Here is a 20,785-nt window from a genome sequence, read left to right on the forward strand (position 1 = left end):
TTTCTAAACTGGAATTCTGGATTTTTACATGATTCATTGGCCAATGCAATCAAAGGCACACGTTTTTCATGTACAGTATTTGGTGATCTTACATAAGCCATTAGCCTGATGTTGTATTTCCTCAGAGGAAGATAACACATTTGGTTACTACTTTGTTTTGGACCTAGGATTTCTGGCATCATTCACAGGGAACAGTTCTGTGATATCAGGCAAAAAGCCAAACGATAGTTGGCGGTAAAGGGAGGGGGCATCCACCAGCTTGTCCCTGACATCTGCACAATATGCAGCCATCTCCAAATTAGAGCCCCTTTGTTCTTCAAAATCAAATGCAATTGTGGCTAGTGTACTGCAAAACTACTTTTCAAAGGGTTTCTTTTAGCTTTATTGGCTAATGGGCACTCCCTGGGTAACACGGGTTTAATCAGCAAGGTTTCCCGATCGCTTTTGTTTGCTTAAAATTGAGGTCCCCTCCCCATCTTGTTGCAGACAGTGTAAGAAAAACCTTACACAGCACAAGAGACAGGCCTTTTGTGTGAGAACCTATGGAAAGTCATTGATTTGGAGGTGTAATTCCTCATAACTTTTGAATTTGAATTTTGAAGTAATATACCACTGCAATCTCTACCATCCACACCCATCCACACCCTGATGTTTGCCTCAGGGTGATAATTATCATTGCTGGAAATCTATTTTTGATGGAAGAGAACATACATATTTCAATGTATTTAGTGTCAGGAAAAAAAAAAAATCAGATAATCAGCAATTTTATTCATTGCATCAGTAGTTTTGCATTATGCTATCTGCATACATTTGCTTATTAATTTCTGGGAACACAGAAATACTGAATTAAAGAAGGCACTTTTCTCTTTAAACCTTGGGGGATACTTGGGGGATCAAGTACAAGAAAAATAGAATATTGGCATGGTATCAGAAATGTGCCACAAAACATTCTTATATTTTGGTTTCAAGGTGCTTCTTGATCTTCACTGTTGTTATGATGCTGCTGATGAGGCTGATGTTTCCGATGATTGATGATGATGATTATCATTATTATTATTAGTAGTAGTAGTAGTAATTGTAGTATCATTATTCTTACAGTGCAAGTACTATACATAATAAACAGAAATGTAAAAAAATTGGAATTGGAATAATAATAATAATAATAATATATTCAAATTGTAATGAAGCATTTACATGTATGTTAACTCTATTTATGCAAAATGCTACAAATAAAGTGGCTCATTATGTAAAACTGTCAGCTGGTAAATTACCTACTCATGAATAAATGAATGAAGTGATGAATCACTCGGAGGTCAAAGTTACCCCCCCCAAAAAAATAAAATAAAAAATAGTAGTGTAACAAAGTGGTCCTGACTTTCAACCTGCTTACTTGCAGACAGGAAATGTCTAAAACATTTCTGCTGTATTGACGTGTGTTTTTCATCCTGATTGTAAGTTTGCACTCCAAAGCAGGTCTCACAGCCATACTGAATCAATATTGGAAGAGCAAAGCCCTTGTTCTCTGTGTTTATAGATCCATGCCTTTCGCTGGACTTTGCTTTCTCTGCACATTCTGATCACTGTCTGTCTGCTCGCGACGTGACTGGAGAACTGCAATTTATGCTGCCTTTATTTATAGTCGAGAGATACGAGAACGCCTAAATTCAGCCTTAGATGATTATGATTGTCTACGATTTGAATAGTATCTTAACATTTAATCCAATCAAAATCAAAATGTCCACACACTGTTGTTGATGGTGCTATCTGACACATAGTAATAATCAGTATCGGTATCAATGTAGTACCTGTTGTTTGAGATGTGACATTTACCTTAAGCGTTGCACAATTATTTATACCTCTGTGTGTGTGTCTTGAAATATTTTTAACCTTGTGAACATCACAAGTTACTTGTAACCATGACTGTGGTTTTATGCAATTCAAATTATCATATAGAGCACAGAAGACAGTTTTCCTTGGAGAGAAGGTGCCCTGGACTCCCAGCCTATTACAAAACTATCTGCATTCAAATGAGATGAGAAGACTTAATTTGATTGGCCATTACCAAAGGCTGCACCAACTCTATGCTCTAATAATATAATCCTGTTCAATGTATCTATCCCCATTTCGCCGTTTCCCCTCTTTTCCAAACCACTCTTGTGTGTGCCTAAAGTCACCAAAATTGGAGAAACAACAGAAAAAAAATCATACCAATTTATGTGCCCACTCTGAAATTGTATTTGAGCACATATTGAAAAAAAACATGTAATATTATGTAATTTATTTGTGACAGAACCTGATTCAGCTATCAATTGTGGCTCCTTAGTTTGCTTTGTGCGTGTGAGTTTGTGGCAGTGTGATTGAACACCAATAAGCACAGTATAAACTGAGAAAAGGTATTAAAATTTTGATCCCTTGGCCCCTCAACAAGACAGGAATCGATGGTATATAATTCAACCCAGAGCCCCTAGGGAAGTTGACTATTATGCCTTATTAGTAATTCAGCCTATAACTGTGCAAATGGACCATGTGGAAAAAATCTATTTCAATGTGAGAAATCATCAACATCTATATCTTAATCCCTCATATGTCCTTCTGGTGCTCAATACCAAATAAAGCCAAACAAACAAAAAACAAACACCATAAGCGCTCAGCCATTCCGACTGTACACTACTTGGTTCATGCCCTATGCATACACAGCCATGTTTGTTTCACTTGATAAAGCAAGCCCATTATGTTGCTTTTTTATCCTATTAGAAGAGCAAGAGACATCCATTGCAAGTTTCGAATAAGTCTTTACTAACTCTCGGTGGATGCAATAACTGATAAAGGTGTCTTGCATGCCTGCATTCCCATTAACTAACTCACTAACTCAGTCAATCACCAATCCATTCCTAACTCTTTTCTACACTCAGACAGAGCCTCACCTTTTGACATATGCTACAGGTCCATCAGCCTTGATCAGCAGACATGCAGTCCACTCAGCTTTGCACTAACTTTGTGTGTATGTGTGTATGTGTGTGTGTGTGTGTGTGTGTGTGTGTGTGGTATGGATACTCACTCTTTCCTCTCAACACCTCCTGCCTTTCCTTCCTGAGAAACTGACTCAGCAGCCACTGTCAAGTCTGCTTAATTTTGTCATGGTTGACTTCCTGCTACCTGGAGTCTCATCTGCCAGAGCTCCTTAATCCACTTATCACTCACAACAACAAAAAGCTGGGAAGCTGTTCCTTGCATGAATACAGGGAGGTGGAGCATTGGTGAGTGTATGGGAGAACTGGATTGGAGGTTTTAGTGCAGGTGTGCAGGCACAGGTGCATGGCAGCAGCTGTGGCGGTTTGAGACAAATGGAAGGTTTCAACACTATTCCAAAATTATTTAAAAAAGCCAATAAATCTTTCAAAAAAAATAAAATGCATCATTCAGCTTTGTAGGCAACATGTTGTATGGAATAATAAGATTATGGCTAGAACTGTCATTTGAAAAATTCACTGTGCATATAATACAATTACATCACCGATGAAGTGGCAATGTAATGTGTGTGCAATTTGCGGGCCTTGTTTTAACTGTGCACTTCCATTGACCAGCACATACAAGCCCATTTGCATTTTTTGTTCACAGAAGCATCCATGCCTACCATGTTTAAAGTATAAGCAAATATACTTTTTGACAGCTGTTCCCATCTTCCCATCACTATCAAATGTAGCACTAGAGTACCAGCATCTCAGACCAGAAAAGATCTATCTCTAGTGATGGTGTCTCTAGCTTACTGTGCTTCTGTGGCTCACTGAACGAAAGTCTGTCGCTGAGCAGCGGCGCACACCCTTACTTCGGCTCAGTGGGTGTGTAGCCCACTGTTCACCTGGATTAGCAAACTGAACAACTCATGTGCACTGACATGCATGTACGCCCCCTTCCCTGTACCAATACAAAGAACAGAGAAGCTCGAATTACAACACACATAGAGGGAGTGTGATTTCATTCATAGCACAAGATGCCAGTAGTCCACTATATTTTCACATAGCAAATAGTTGTTTGCTAAATTAATGCTCCAAATGTTGTACGAAGGACCTTGAGGCAATGATTCTGTTCATTGACATCTTTTTGTTCAATGCAATTAAAAATGCATTTTCATCAATGCTCCTCTTGTCAGTGGGTCTGGCATCAGGCTCGCAGTTGTTGACTGGATTGAAAACATGGATTGGCAGAGGAATGGGCAGTCCTGAGGATGTTTGGTGATGTAGAGAGGAAAGATAAGTTTAAATTAGTTTCCATGGATCTCTATAGTCCATGTGTGTCCAATATGCCTCTAGGATGCCTACATCTCTGCTGATCTGCACTGCAAAAATTGTTAGAGCACCCACAATAACCAAGGGGTTTTATGTGCATAGACATTCTTGCTGTTTTGCTAGAGTCTGGTGCTGATTGAGCATTGCCTTAAACAGCTAGCCACAGTGGATTAGAATTGTGTGCCAGCCCTTTGCTTTGATGAAGTGATTTTTTTTTTTTCAAATAAGTGAATTCAATCAAATTAAAAGTAAAAATTGTCTACATGCAGCTGTGGATGAATAATATAACCCATTAATCTTTAGCTCAGACAAGGCCATTAGAATGGTATTTTTAATGCTGATGTCAAAAGTGTAAAAACATCTTGTTGATACACCAACAACCTTTTGCTGTATCACGTCAATGATCTATAACCCCCAGCCCTCAGATCAGCTGTGCCACATTACATCAAAAAGAAGTTTAACCATTTGTCAAAATGTTATTCATCTCATACAAGACAAAATGTTAAATGCTTTTTTAGTACTTTTAGTTACTTCAAGAGACGGGACATCAATTGATTAATTGCATTGATACCCTTGCTCATATACTAATTCAAATTGCAATGTTGTGCAATTCATCTCACAAGACAGCACTTCACAAACTGTGGTGTATGGGAACCCACACGGGACATTTCAGGAGGACCCTGGATAAACTGAGACATTACCCCTTGTCATAGTTAACAACACAGAGTAGGGCATAATGGGGCTGCAGAGCCCTAAGTAGCAAAAACTCTGCCTGAAGTCAAAATGTAGTATTAAAGTTCAATTGATCTACTCTGATGTTTACAGGAGGTGATGAGCTGTTGCGGGATAAAAAGTCTATATGATCGTGTGACATTCCAATTTCTCTCTGGTGCAGCCTATTTTATGTTATTTCCTATTTTCATATCTGCAATCTGCTTTATGCTATGAATTGTGTAATTGGAGAGCCATCGAAAACCAGAGAAGTCTAAATAAATATGATCACCTGGGCTTGAAATTAACACAAGCTACCTTGCTCGGTGTCGGTAAAATTTGACTGTGGCAGGTAATATAATTCTACCTGCAGCTTTTCTGACTGCTTCCATATAAACACGTCTGTGGTTCTGAAGATTCAAAAGTGTGTGCTTTTATGTATTTGCTCCCACCCATTTGTTTTAAATAGGAAATATATCTTATTCTTGAATTTTGTGCTATTGCGTGTAAGGTAGTGGTGGAATTCACAAAGCGGTATGTTTTCAACTGTTTTATCCATAGCACAGTAGGGGTTCCCTTTTAGCAGACGTTATTCTCTCCAATTCATGTCTTTTATCATGCACATTCTATAGTGAGTATGTTGTTTTTGTCACAATAGAGCTGTAGGCATATGATTTTTGTGCATGCGTGTGTGTGTGTGTGTGTGCGTATATATGTATGTATGTGTGTGTGTATATATATATATACACATATATATATTTGACACTTGCTTATAAGTAAACATACTTGGGTGGAAAAACACTGGAAATACACTGATGCATTCCACAGTTGGTAATCAACTTTTAATTGCTCTGGGTTATTAGGCTCACTTCAACTATACTGGGAGCATAATAGAAGCAAGCAGTCCCTGCTGCTGAACTGCAGACTTTTGAATCATACTGACGTCTTCACAAAACAATACATCCCAGAAGCAGTGCTGCACAGTCAGGCTCATTCGAACTTTACTTTTTCAGTTGTGGTGAATGTAATGCCGTGTAAACTTGGTGTGCAAGGTCATAGCAGCAGTGCAAGGGATGCTGTCCTGGGCCCCTGGGCAGTATTATTGTTTTTATATATATGTACATAGATACATACAGCTATACACATGGAATTATAATGCTATGTGTATCTCTTTCAGTTCGGTAAGGCACTGACTCACTATTGGATACTTTGAGCCTGAGTTGTTAAGGCCATGCTTCATTTTAATACTTTTCTTGCAATTCTTAAGTACGTTCATTTTTGCAAATATTTGTTTAAATGTATGGTAGAGTTACAGAAAAACAAGAAAAAGCAAGCAATTGTGAGATTGCATTTATAAGACTCTGCAATAATTTGATTGGACTACTTTTTGATGAGGGGAACTACGGATTTAGTACATTATGATTTGCTAAAGAGAAAGAGGATCAGTTTGCATTTAGTTAGCCGATTTGCATGCATTTTAAAACTGAATCTTGTTCAAAGATGATACCACCTCCCTCTTCACCTGAGACATGAACATGAACATTTGGGCTAATTATTACAACACGGTCACATGGGAGGAGTATTCCAAACCTCTGGCCTCTTTGGCTTTACTACATTTTACAACTGCTTCTGCAATATGCATTCCACATTCAGTTTGTTAGTGTTCATGATTAAGTTTTGTCAAAATTTTACTGGTAAAGTGCTTTATTTTTTTCTGTTTGTAATTGTTCTAATATGAACTTGACATGTGATAAATATGAACACGTGAAGCACATGTTTAGAATCTGACACAACCATTCAGTCACATGTATATAAATATGTGTTTTACAATCCATCTGCTCCTGCTCACATCCTGCAGCCTATATCATCGCCTGCATTGCTTTATGTTCATCACATCTACTCTTTTATTTTACTCTTTGGAAATATGCAAATTCTTTTTGAGTTTGTGTATTAAAACAAGCTTATGTATACTGCTGCCTTACAAATGATGCTTTCTTTGTATTTCTATTTTTCATTTACATTTTATTTGTATTAAACACTATCTGTCTCTGGACAAAGTGAAAGTAAGGTGTTTATCACACTTTCTGACTGTCACTACCTGGTTTGTGTGGAGCACAGTAAACTGCGGTTTCCTGACAGGCAACCTCTTTCTTAGAACAGCTTTCTCTCATTAGCAGAGGTGGAAGTAGCACGGTGGTGGAGGTCTTAAGGAAAAAGGTTGGGTAAACAAAGAATGTGACTTGCACACCAGGGAATACTGCGATATGAAAGAGATCCTTCTGTAGTCTTAACAATGAGGGCAATATGTCTCTTCTGTTAATCATGTAGTTTAACGGAAAGGTGGCAGATCGGCAAAATAAATCTAATAGTTATATAATATCATAATATATGTAATAGTCATAGGGTTTGTTTTGGAAGGCACTCACAAACACCTACTATGTTTTGTCTTTTTTTTTGTCTAATTACTAAATTAGTTTTTATTTGAATACTCAAAGTAAAATATATACTAGTATAAGTACTAAAAACATTACTAGAAAAATAATGATTCATATATGCTAATATATCCAAGAAAGAAATTCTCTTTATTCTGAAATCCAGTTGACAGGTGAATGTATAAAGTGTACTGAATGTTATATTCACTGTAATATATATACATTGTATGTTCCAAGAACTATTACTTTTAAGGTACTGCATCCACGTGCAGTATTGACATGACACAATAAATATGTGTTTGTATCTGAATTTAAATGTTAAGCATGCACCAACCTTGATGGCATTGGTGGAAATTTGGATCTCGTGCAGCTTCCTCATCGTGCCGTCACGGTCAATGAAGTAGGACGACGCCAGCTGATGGAGAGCTTCCACATTCTGAGTAGCATTGGCAAGCTTCCTGTCCAGCTTGTTTTTGGCCAGGTACATAGTCAGTGCCTCCTCTCCTACAGGTAGCAAAAGGAAGGGGACATATGATTAGGATATATGCATGCTTATTGATGTACTTGAAATGTTAAGTAGAATGGCAAGTAAAGTATTTAAGGTCCCAATTGAGGAAGATTATGTTAAATTAAGGTTCACTGAATAAATCATGTAAGTGTACTGCAGATATCTGCATTTGTGGTAATTCACCAATCTAGGCTTATCTCAGCTGCCAATTGAGCTTTTAACAGGAGAGATAAGTCAGAGGTCTGAATACCAGGGCAAGCAGTTTTAGCTTGAGAAACAAGATGCCCCAGTTTTCCAGGAACAGTCGAAGTATTTGCTGCTCTATCCCCAGCTGGCACCATCCCCAGAAATGTCCCCGGATTTACCCCTATTGGGATGGCATTATTTCCATGAGAGGTCTGCTGATATAGAATTTTTAACCAAATACCACAGGAATTTTATCCTGTGGAGAACAAATATATCACATCCGGTGTCGTTTTTTCCCCCAGCTACCCCAGGAGGGGAAAAGACAAACTGAATATAAACACAGAAACAGAAAATAACATGACCGATTGCAGAGATTTAATTAGTGGAGGGTTGTACCTGTTAATCTGGACTGTGGCATTGTGTGGCATGTTTCTTCATTATAATTTTTTTTTATCTGGATGAGAAAAAATTCCTCGTGCATTAAATTAAATCACTGACCCTGTCTGCTAATACTAACACTGCCTGGAGACGTACAGTATTCAACACAGATAGGATCCTTTTTTTCTCTCTCTATTTTCATCAACAATGTTTTTAATAACAGAGGAAACCGTACACAGCCAGTTATTGTCTCAAATCTAAAATATCTAAAATCAACAGAAATCTGCACTCATTAGCTTACAGCTTTCAAAAGACGAGTTGCGAGATTTTAACCGTTTCTGATCTGATTTTAAGAATTTGTCTGATGTCTCACTGGCATAACTTGGCACCCAGAACAAAGCCTAACACTCCTGATGGGCCACTGCTGTTGGTGGTGTCATTTCTGAGGTAGATCAAACGAAGACTTGAGTCATCCTGAAATCCTGACTCATTTGCTGAGGTAAAGAGGTAGAGTTCCCACCTGTAGTGTGATGTGAATTTAAAATCACTGCCACTGTAATAAAGGTCACAGCTACTGTGAATATAAAACTGATTATGCTCATGAAAAATCAGCATGTCTCTAATCCCTCTCCATAAATGCAGTCCCATGCCCAGAATAAAATTTTGAGAGTTGAGAAATCACAACCCAAAAATTCCTCACCCTCACCGTACAGTATGAACTGTATGCCAAGTCTGAATGTTCACAGGAAAATGGTGGGGGGGCATTGACCTTTCAGCAAGACTGTGTACACCACAAAGGGAGAGACTGTGAACACTTAGAGCAGTAACAGGGTCAAATATTTGCAGAGCACCAGACAATCTCTCTGATTTGCATGTCCTATGTTTGTTTGTTGACGCACTATGAAGGGGCTGAGCTGCTCATTCTATACACACCATATTTTTCCATCTCTCATTCCTACAAGCAGAAACGGATGCATAAAAAGCAAACAAGCAAACAGCAATTCATTTCCACGAGCTCACACAACCTTGCCTTCGAAGATTATTGTTGAAATGGCAAACCATATGCCCGGAACACGTTCAAGAGTGTGTCACATATGTTCAGTATTCCGGTGATGTGAATGGTTATTTGGCCCCCAGCAATGCTTTGGAGTTGGTCACTTAACTTGTGGTGACCATGACTTGGGGTGTGTAGCAGTCAGGGCCAATGTCTCATGCCTGGTTAGAGAACAAGCACTGAGGGGACAAGTCCCCATTCTTTGACGCTACCATTCTCTCCCTCCCCTGGGGGTTAGTAAAGTTACTTACACACACTTGACTTACACTACTGCACAAGGATAACGGTCCCACATTAAGCCGCTGATAAGCCCTTTTTTTATCTCTATTGCAACTTAGTGTGGCATAAAAAGAGGTCCTCTGTACATAAATATTTTGTGGTTATTGCTGCTGGTCAGGCAAAATCATTACCTCAGAGCCCTTAAAAAATTCATCTGTGTGCACCTTTGTGTAAGTAATACATTGTGTTACATTATTACAGGGCACCTCACTGGCAGGCTGCCAGAATTAATCAGCTCATGCAGAGCCTGTGTGTTTACAGCTGAGAGGTATTTAAAAACAATGTACTGTTTCACCTCGAATTCAGGAAGAGTGTGTGTGCAAGTGTGCAAAAGCATGTATTACAACCGTGCCGTGTGTGTGTGTGTGTGTGTGTGTGTCTGCATACATGTGGATGTCGATGAGGGTTAGGAGTGCAAGTAGGGTTTTACAGTAATGGAATGGCTGGGAGTGCTCCATTTGGTGTTAATGGTACATATGTGGGACACTTTATGGAGAACATTAAACTACATTTGTTTTTACAGTGCAGAAGGAAGAAGATAATGGATGTTTTTGTTTTGATTTGGGTTTTTTTTTTTTTAAATAAAACCATTTACATTTACAGAATACATACAGAAATGCAGTCAGATACATCAGAACATATTCTGCTTCATTTTTTCAGTAAAATTGTGCAGAATTTTTGGGAATTTCAGGAAACTGACCCCATCATAATAATAACCTATTGTTTTGCGTTTAGAATGACTATAGCTATATTCTAAACATAACAAACAAAAAAAGATGCTTCATAATCTGTGTAAGTCACAACAGACCACAGTAGAGAGCATTAAATCCCAGTTTGAGCCAATTATGGAAACCGAAAGCTTTGTTTTCTCACTTTAATCGGAAAAAAAATGTAATAAATAATTGGCTACTGATTGCGTGATAATTTCCCCTTGAAAGCAGGTGGATAAGACTTTCTAAACTAAAATACATAATAACTGCATACACACAATCAATTCAAATACATAGAGGAATGAACTGAACCAATTTCCTCAACTATAACTAGATTGTCCCTGCTTTATGCAAAAGATATTCTGAAAGCGGCGGCTGTTGCTTTGAGATAGCTACGCTCTCAATGCCCAATTATACCCTGTACCTTTTATGCTGGCAGCAGAACAACAGCAACTACACAAAGTTTCAAGAATGATGTGGCAAAAGGTAGTTATGACAGCTGGGTAGTCTTCCACAACAACTCAGGGCACAGCCAGTGTTCTGCATATGAACTCTAGCCTCAGGCTTCAGTGACCACAAGTCATTTCAATAAGCTACTTCTTCCTCTTCGGTGCTGAGCGCATAAGACTGTTGCAGAGAACAAGACTCTGATCCAGTCATATAGGATGTGTATTTACTACAGAGTAGGAGGCTAAATCTTCAGAGCCAAGACACAGTCCCTCCTACATGTGATATTCTGTTGCTCATCGAAGGTGGAAAAAAAAAAGTAGTAAGTGTGAGTAATGGCTCAGGGGTTATGCTGATACAACCTTTCTTTGATCCGTCATGACCACTAACTTATGGTGGTAAATATTAGCTAATTGAGGTTGATATCGTGTAGCTGATTTTACTGAGTGTGTTCACTGACTTGGTGACTCCTCTCTCCTTGTCACACTGTTACAATATGTATAAGCATTCACCATTATGCTGTACTTGTCACCTGTACACAGAGCGGCTGCTGGTCAGCAAAACTTGCGTGGCCTCCCTTTAACAGATGGAAGTGCATCTTTTTGCCCCCTAGTCCAGTACGCAGGACAACGACCTTTAGTTGACGTTTGTCTTCCTGCACTTCCCTGAACACTTCTGCATCCCTTCTGTCTCTCAAATCAAATGCTCCAGACCCCGCTGTTCAAATACCAGCGGAATTCACAGTGAAACGGCCACACTCTCGCTTAACGTGGAAAACTGATTTCAAACATACGAGGGAGTGGGAATGACAGATGTGGTGAAATATGTCCCTCGCAGCTTTAGCAAAATTGCACATTTGTCCTTCACACTTCCTCTGTTAACAACACCTTCATCTAGCATTTCTAGGCTATATATTTATATTTTGGTTGTGCAGTGACTCATTGTGAAGCCCTAGACACATATGGGTTCTAATGTCAATAAACATACTGTACCTACAGTCTTGTTCTCAGTGGCTGCAGGCAAACCAGAGATGGTAAGCGTCTATGTCAAACTGTTTTCTGTTTCAGCCTCAGAACTCTAAATTCTGGAGCATCGACTCACCGTGGCAGTGTCTTTTGTTGGGAAGTCTGAGATGTGTTTGGTCTGTTTTAACTTCAAGTCTCCCACGCGCAGTGTGCACCAGGGCTGCAGTCAGGTCATATGTTGCACTTCAAAATACATATCCCTTGATGCCGTCTTTAAAAGCATCCGCATATTCCAGAAACTCAACTTCAGGTGTTATGAGGTAGTTAAAATGCTCAGACAGCATGATTGCTAATTATTTCCCCAAATGTCTTCAGCAGACACTGTCAGTCAGTAGTGATAATAAAAAGTAACTGACAATCTTCAGTTCTTAAAAGCTTGTCAGAATGGAGAAATTACAGTAGCGTATTTCCAACTCCAAGAGCTGGAGTTTTGAATGAACATGGTTCAATTTTCTAAGACAATAAATGTTAAAACTGGTGTCAGCTTTATTATTACTAAGTTATTTATAAAGACGTCAGACATGAATATGGTCAGCTCCTTTCTTTGAACCAATAAAATCTGTGAATCTTTTTAAGTGCAACAACCGCAGTACAATTGCTGAGTTATCGCCTTGCTGCACTCTGGGCCAACACCTCTCCATGGGCATCAGAAAACTGGCAAAGGAAAATTAAAAATATAAACCTTTATATTCAGAAAAGATGGTCTCATTAAATCCAGGCAAAACAAAAGCTATTGTCACACATGGGTGTTGGTGCCCAATGCTTCCAGGCACCACAGGCACCATTGTTTTTGCCATCAAGAGGAGCCAAAGAACAAGGTCATCCTTTATTCATAAAATCCAGACTAATACTGTACTAAACTCAGCTCGAGATTTAAAAATGGGATAAGGGATGGTGGAAAAGATTAAAAGAGAGCGTCCTCACCAAAAATGCTACAGTCAGAATAGCTGAGGAAGTGAGAAGTTTTACTCTATGCAAAGTCTTATAGGATAACTCCGGTATTTTTAAAACATGGCCCTATTTTTACATGTTTCAGTTTTGAACTCACTGGAACTGCAGTTGAGAAGAGCAGGCTGTAATTTTGACAATTGCGGCCAATCAGGTCCACTAAAAGTACTTGTTTTTGCCACTGGCAGGCTCAGATCATAATTCCAAGTGTCTGAAAGCATTAAAGAAAGGATACCCACAGAGACAGACCTGTAATTTCCTTTTTGTTTAACTGGAACCTGATGTTGTATCTTGCTATTCAAACCCATTAGACTCCATTGCGGGACACAGGAGAGACCAGTCTGCTGCTGCCTCGATCAGTTAGTTTGTTTGTGTTATTGGATGTTACACAAAGATTGTGTCACAATAACGAGTATAAAGAGTTTGGTCTTGACCTGCTCTTTATGTAAAGTGTTTTGAGATAACGCTGTTATGAATTGGCGCTATATAGATAAAGATTGATTGTTAACACTAACACAACAAACTTAACTGATTGAGAGAGCTGCAGGCCAGCAAAAAAATGACAGATTTTTCAGTGGAGTCTGGTGGGTTTGAACCGAGCGATAAAACGGCTGTTTTTGGAACTTACAGGTCTGTAGGGATTTTGCTGCAATGTTGTCAGACACTTTTGAATAGCTTTGAATAACAATATGAGTCAGTCAATGGCACTTTTAGTGGACTTATTTTGATCTTTGATCTGTTGCCCCCAAGGATAACAATACAGTCATTGTAGCCTGTTCGCTGCCAATTCTTGTTCACTCGTTCACGCTGGCAGAGGCAATCTATCAACTCCAATTTAAAATTTAAAGAGATATAAAAAATCCTTTAAATCCTTTAAGGAGAGCCAGCTTTCTCTAGCCCTTAAACATGACCGTATTCCTTCCCTAAGCCTAACTTGACCATACCTTACATTCAGTGTTACTCATTTAAATGCAATATGTGTATTCTCTGAAGCCTAACAATTATGTTGATTGCATTTCCATCTCCATAAAGCATTTGCAGAACTATTATTTTATTATTTTCCATCAGTGTTTACTAGCTTGTTGTGTTTTGATTGCCTTTGCAGGCACAGTGATATGGCTTTTTGTTTTATTACCACCATCAAATGTCAGCAGAATATCGGGAAACTAGTACCAAGATTGTGTGTCATGTCACACTCGTAATGTTTTGCCAGGTATGCATGTAAACTCAGTGAGATCTTGCCGTATGAAATAAATGAAACAAATATGAATGGTTTATTTTTCAGAGCTTACGAGTTCAATCAATAGTATTTCACTCAGTTATAGATGCAGTTCAGTGGAGGGGAGCCTTAATGGGGCTCTTTAGACTTGACGACTCAACTTACGGTTGGCGTTGGTTGGTGAAATGGAAAATTCACTTTTGCCCTTTTGATAATGATTCTTGAGACCACAAAATGTAGGTGACTAAAGACAGAATTAGCCTCTTCTTCTTTCTTTATCACTAGTCTGGTGTGACCATTTATTGGTTCATATAAATGTGTTCCTTAATGGGCAGTCCTAAGATTAGAGTAGTAGATAGAGAGCACTGACCCATAACTTTAAACAAAATGGCCCCAAGGTTGAATAAAATACGGTGATAACTCAGAGGTAGAGAAAAAGAACTAGAGGTTAAAAATGAATTCAGGAGATGCAAGAAATGTAAAGAGAAGGAGAAAAAATATATGGTGATACAATACGGTGAGATTTAGAAGGATGCTATGGGAGAAAATGATACTTGGATTATTTTTGTGACAATTTTTTTTTTTTTTTTTTTCTTTCCCATCTATTGTCTCATTTTAGCCACCTGGTGAATCTGTGGAAGTGGTATTCTTCCTATCTTATACACACTTAATTATAATTTACCTTCATATAATGTTTCAGCACAATATCGTATTTCCAGTTTCTAAAATGAATGTCTCAGGATGAATCATCTTACAGAGTCGTGTATATGATATTGCAATCCGACCCTTCACAGCTGATATTCATCTGCATAGTTTAGCTAAATTATCAAAGCCTAGTGGTTGACATTAAGTGGACGGTGATATTTTGAAATAAAAGAAGTCTCCTACCAGATTTCTTTTCTCTTAAATGCTTAACATCAGTTGCTCTTGAAGTATCAGTGCTGACATGCAAAAACTGTATGAATTTGTTCTGTAATTATAAGACTAAAGGACTGGGCAACAAGGACTGGCACTGTTTTAAATCCAGTCTAAATACAAAGGATCGCCACATACTTTATGGGTTCAAAGGATGTCTGCAAAATTGATCATAATCTCTACGCTCTTCATCGTAACCCTAAATTATCTTTCTTGTGAAAAGTTGAAACAAATGCGTTACATTTGTAAGTGTGTCTGTGCAGGGTTATGTTAAGGAAGGGTATTTGATCGTGATATTAACAAGCAACAAACATTATTTTACACAACTTGAGCAACTACTTGGCTATGTTTCAAGCATACTCTATTATAACACAGGGCCTAAGTAAAAGAGCAGATTATCTTACTAATTATATCTTTGAAATGCACTTGGCAAAGTAATCACAGTTAGCTGCCTTCATACAGCCCTTAGAACTTCAGATAAGATAAAGAGATTTGAGGGAGAAGCCATTTATATTTAGACTTGGACAGCAGGGGTGCTTAACTTTTATTTTGGGAAGCACATCCAAAATACTGAAATCATCCATTAAAGGCATTTATTTCTCTTTCCACAATTTGTTCTTTGGAGTTTAATGTGATGACAAATGGGAACAAACAATTGTAGGATTTTTTGGGGGGATGTTTTCTTATTGTCAAAATGTGAAAGCATTTCTTAAAAATAGACTTAATCAAATGTAAACTTAAACAATGTTTCTTTGTGCTAAGTGTTTCTGTCATCCTCTTTGATAATTCAGTGCTTTTAGATAAACCAGAGCAATGCATATGATGATCATCATCCCCCATTTAAGGTCAATGACAACAAGTACTTAAAAGGAAAATTATCTTCAGGTTAAATCTTGTGTATGTTGATTATGTATGACTATGATGGTCTAGGCGTGTTGTGAATGAAACTGACGCTGCGTTGTTAGATGCTGGTGCATTGAGCGAGCTGATTCAGAGGATGGATTTCTTTCCAAGTCTCCTGGAATCAGCATCTGGTCATCACTTCTACTTCCATTATAAAAAGGACATTGTGTAACGTAAAAAGTAAACAACTAAGAGCATTGTTCTTTTTATTTGCATGCGATGCTGCTTGGGGCAATAAACAAGGCTGTGTGAATTTTTTTTTTTCCAAGTTCTGGCTGGAGGTCAACACATACTGTAGTAACTGAAACCTAATATTGGCTGTTTTTGGATTGCAAATCCTTCATATTGCCTGAGGAAACATGTCAATTTAGATTTTTGCCTGTAAGCCTAGAGATGGTGTGGAGCTGAAATGCCTACAGGCAATATGTACAAAGTTAAACTTATTATGCAACATTTAACCCTTCAAAGTAATAGTGTTTGTGGATAAGTTGGCTAAGCCACCATGTAACATCACTGCTCAGTGTTTGAATTTGGCTCGTCACATTACTTTTCTTTAACTTGTCCTCTTCAGCAAAATTTTAATTTATACATTATGTATTGTGTTAGATACAGACTGATCATTTCTCTTACAAGACAACTTCATTGCATTGGGTAGAATGGTAGTTGGCAGCCACAACTTGCTTCCAAAATGTTATAGATTGTAATAAGATTGTGAGAATTCGCATTCATTTTCGCGATTTTCCAGAATGTTTTGCCTTTTAACTTATCAAATGTTCCCACATGTGTTCAGTTGAGGATGAAGTTTGGCGACTGTGAATATAAGATAGTCCTGTCATAGCTTTGATGCAATTTTTGCATCATTGTCCTGCTAGAAAATCCACTTAAGCCAGACAAGATGGAATACCTCTTCCGAGTAGAGTGGTACTTCTCTTTGGTCAGTGTGGAGACAGTTCCAGTCACCAACCCTGGACAACTGACAAATCCACACACCTGAGTGCAGCCTTCACAACATGTTTAATTGTAGGTCTGTTACATTTTGTAGTAACTACCCAATTACGATTACACTGAAAATCTGATTCAAATTTTGACTTGGCTGTGGAACTCTTGGCTGTGTATATCTAAATCCTAAACGTTTAGACTCAGCACACACGGAAATGCTGCTCTGGTACAAAGGTGTATTATAAAATGATTCAGTAAGTGTACTAGTCTTTCACTGTGGTCACATTGAGTTGTCCTAATCTCGCTTTGGAAGAGTAATTTGGTTTCTGGAAATGCATGTGGTCTGCTTTGCCCTACCCTCTTGTGTTGTAGCTGTAGTTTTGCTGTGGGAGGGATTTTCAACACCCCGGAGAACAACTTGACCCCAAACTGCTTCACTGAGTGCTTTTGACATTGTTGCAAATAGGCAGATGAATAATCCTGGACACCATTGTTTTGCAGCTTCACAACATAATCATATGGGTTCATTGAATACTGATGTTGGTTTATAAAAATGAGAAGAGAAATATGTATTAATTAACATGTTGAAAGGGTTCTGTCCTGTTGTATAGTTTGTTGCATACTCTATCTGGGTGAACTAATTACCGATTTAATCAAAAATGATGGATAGGAATTATAGTTGATTAATAAAACTAATATATTACACATTCATATGCATGTTTATAAGTAACAATCGAGTACCTGATGTGACGTTTCTGCAAAGATTGTGCTTTTCTGTTAAAAAAATATTCAGCCTCCTCTTGCACACCGTACAAACAAGTCTTGGACGCATTGTTACATGCCTATATTTGGGGAAAACAAACCACCTACACATATATATGTTGCAGCCCTGATGCACCCATTGTGCTATTTAAACCTGGTTGCATGACTGACAAGTCTTATTTTTAGTCCAAGAAATGTTTCTGAAAGGAGCCACCTCAACTTGAGCCGTTGAGGTAGTTTTATTGATATGAAGCTTGTAAGCAAACCATAAACCGTGTGTGTGTGTGTGTGTGTGTGTGTGTAAGTGTGCATTTAAAATAGAGTGTAAAAACTGTTAAGCAAGAGAGCAAATGAAACCAGTGAACCTCTCTTACCTCCCAGGGTGGCTGAGATGAGAATGTGGGTTCCATATTTCTTAATGATGGTGTCGATGAACTGCTGAGTAGTGGGTCTGCGGCCCAGCAAGCGTACGCTGCGCTGGAACTCAGGCATGAGTGGCACTGGGTTCCGGATCAGGTCCCTTCTCTCAATCGCTGTGTTCCTCACCTTCCAACGTGCAAATTCCCTGACAATAAAAGAGTAAACAACTGCTCACACCAAAATTACATGGTGCATACATACACACTTGGTATATACATACGCACTATCGACACAAACAGTAAAACAGTATTAATTAAATAAATGAATTTTTCATTAATTTCATCACATTTGTGGGAAAACAATACTCTAGTAGTGCACAATGTGGTCTGTTAGATAATAAAATGAGACAGTCATCAGTTTCTCTGTGTAATGCTCCAACCTTAATTTGAAAAGAAATACAAAAACCTAAAAGGAATTCTAAAATAGCAGAACTTTCTTAGCTGTGCATCATTCTACTCTTTTCTTTTTTATGTAGTTAAAGATATACTTCATGGTGTCAATAATAAAACAATGCAGGAAAATATCCATGTGGATGTTCACAATGTTTGCTTCTGCACCTGCTGAGACACATCGAGAAAACATCTCCACAGACAGACTGTAGGGAGGGTTACAGAAAAACCAAATAACACTGCCCTGAGGATAAAAACACCAGGCTTTCTTCAGCTGTCTGAAATGCAAAAGAAGGCTCTCTGCTTTTGAGTCAGTGGGTAATGCTTTGCATATGCAGGAATTGAAAGTTAGTGATTAGGCAGTCATCTAAGTGTATGGTTTCTTTGTGTGGTAAAATTGTCAGTGTAGAGAGCTGCATGCAAATTTTGTTTTCCAGTTAAAATGTTGCTGTCATAAAACAAGCCGTTCACACATGTCATCATACATAGAATACATGCACCTTTCTTTTTTCCCCGGGTAAGGCACAGCAAAAGACAAATTCTGATATATTGGTTCACTCTAAAGGACGTATCATCTTAATGCAAATTTAATCGGATGCTGTGATTTTCATCATCATCCGTTCGTTCTGTCAATCACAGAAATGTTTCCATTTCCATATGGATTGCATGGACTGCCAAACCCCACTATGAAACATACATCTCTGTGTATGTTGATCTACCACCAGGATTGGATGTGTGATACATACGCTCACACTTTAACCTAAAAGGTGTGAGCATGCATACACACAGGGTGACATGTTTAGATGGTATAGATGAGTTTAGACTCTCCGCACTGCTGAGATGAGCACAAAACAAATTCTTTTTCATCTATAGGCAGGGAAATGTAATTTCCTAATTACTGAGTGAAGCATTCCCTCTGAATTAGATTTAGATTGAATTTAGATATATTTAATGATGCAGAGTTTAGTATATGAATGATGAGCCAAATTATAGTAAGTGTGCAACAAAAGCCCAAGCACAAACAAAAGGCTTCATCACCTCAATAATAAAACCCTAAAAGCCTGCTGTAATTAAATTCTGTTCAATAAATGCATATAAATTCAATGTAGAAATCAACCAACAAATAGATGTAGAAAAATACAAAAAAAAAAACACTTTCTGCAATTCAAACCAACTTTTTGGAAATTGAAGGAATCTAATGGGAACAGAGTACACACAATGTGGCCATTCTACAGCCTTAAACTTGGTGAGATTAACTCCCTGAATCAGTTGGATTGTAATTGTTGGTTCAGCTACATACTATACTGTTATGTGCACCAGTCAAGTTTTTTTTGTGTGTGTGTAATATACTGCAGCTCAGTTCATTAAAAACACAGCAAAACGCTGTGAGGGTTGTTTTAACTCAATATTACCGTTACAACCCTACAAAAATATTTTTAATTTAAAAAGTAAGTAATGTGGGTGAAAGCTACAGCACAATGTTTTTATAACAACCTTCCTTCAAGTCCTTTCATTTACAGCCCTCAAGGGCTCCTCATAATGATTTAGCCATGAAAAGGTGGGTCCCTTCACACTGATCGTTGGCTACTTCGTTTGAATTCTCTGACACGCAGTCAGCGATGTGTCAGTCTGCCTGAGCGTAGCTTGACGACAGCACTTTTTAATGCTCCATTCAGCATCGTAAATTGGCATTCAAAGTTGAGTTCCTTTCTGCCAGTCGACTGTTTCGTAATCACACAACTTCATGATGTAGCCAGCATTTCAAAGGTAACGTCTTCACAGCTCACTCAAACAGGAGGCAGTATTACACATTTAGTACAATCAAGGAGCAGTAGGAAGTGAACATGCAATATCAGAAAGAGTGAATGAATGATCGAATGTTTTTTTCTTTACTCTGTCTCATCACATACATCATGGACTAATGCTATCCAACCAGATATTCAATAAATGCTTTGTGGCAGATTTGCACAAGTCTTTGCTTTGAGAACTTTGCAATTCCTTAGCGTTGCAAAGAAACAAGTTCTCATCTGGTGGTACAGGGCTCAGCACTCATTCTAGTACATGCTGATTCAGCCTCCTCTCTCATTCCATGACGTAGCTTTATAAGAGGTACACGTTGCTATTATTTCTGAAATCTGGAGCAAGCATTCAAGCCAGGGGAGCTGCGAGGGACTTTCAGGTTTGCAGCAGATGTACTAAAATTTCTTTTGCCCAGCGCTTTTACTCGATCCTTCTCTCCTGCTATCTCCCTCTGTTTGATATCAATTCCTTTTC

At 38.3% G+C, this 20,785-nt stretch overlaps 1 protein-coding gene across 1 annotated transcript in view; it reads right to left on the reverse strand.

Moving 5' to 3' along the window:
• The window catches only part of brinp1 (bone morphogenetic protein/retinoic acid inducible neural-specific 1), a 79,705-nt gene that overhangs the window by 36,352 nt on the left and 22,568 nt on the right, over positions 1–20,785 (reverse strand). The window contains exons 2-3 of the mRNA XM_070850241.1: positions 18,077–18,267; positions 7,764–7,933 (exon numbers count right to left, since the gene is read on the reverse strand). Of these exons, the coding sequence (XP_070706342.1) occupies positions 7,764–7,933; positions 18,077–18,267 (361 nt within the window). The remainder of the gene's footprint in view (positions 1–7,763; positions 7,934–18,076; positions 18,268–20,785) is intronic.

The sequence above is a fragment of the Pempheris klunzingeri genome, chromosome 19 (genome assembly GCF_042242105.1).
Source record: "Pempheris klunzingeri isolate RE-2024b chromosome 19, fPemKlu1.hap1, whole genome shotgun sequence".
In the NCBI taxonomy this organism is placed as follows: Eukaryota; Metazoa; Chordata; class Actinopteri; order Acropomatiformes; family Pempheridae; genus Pempheris; species Pempheris klunzingeri.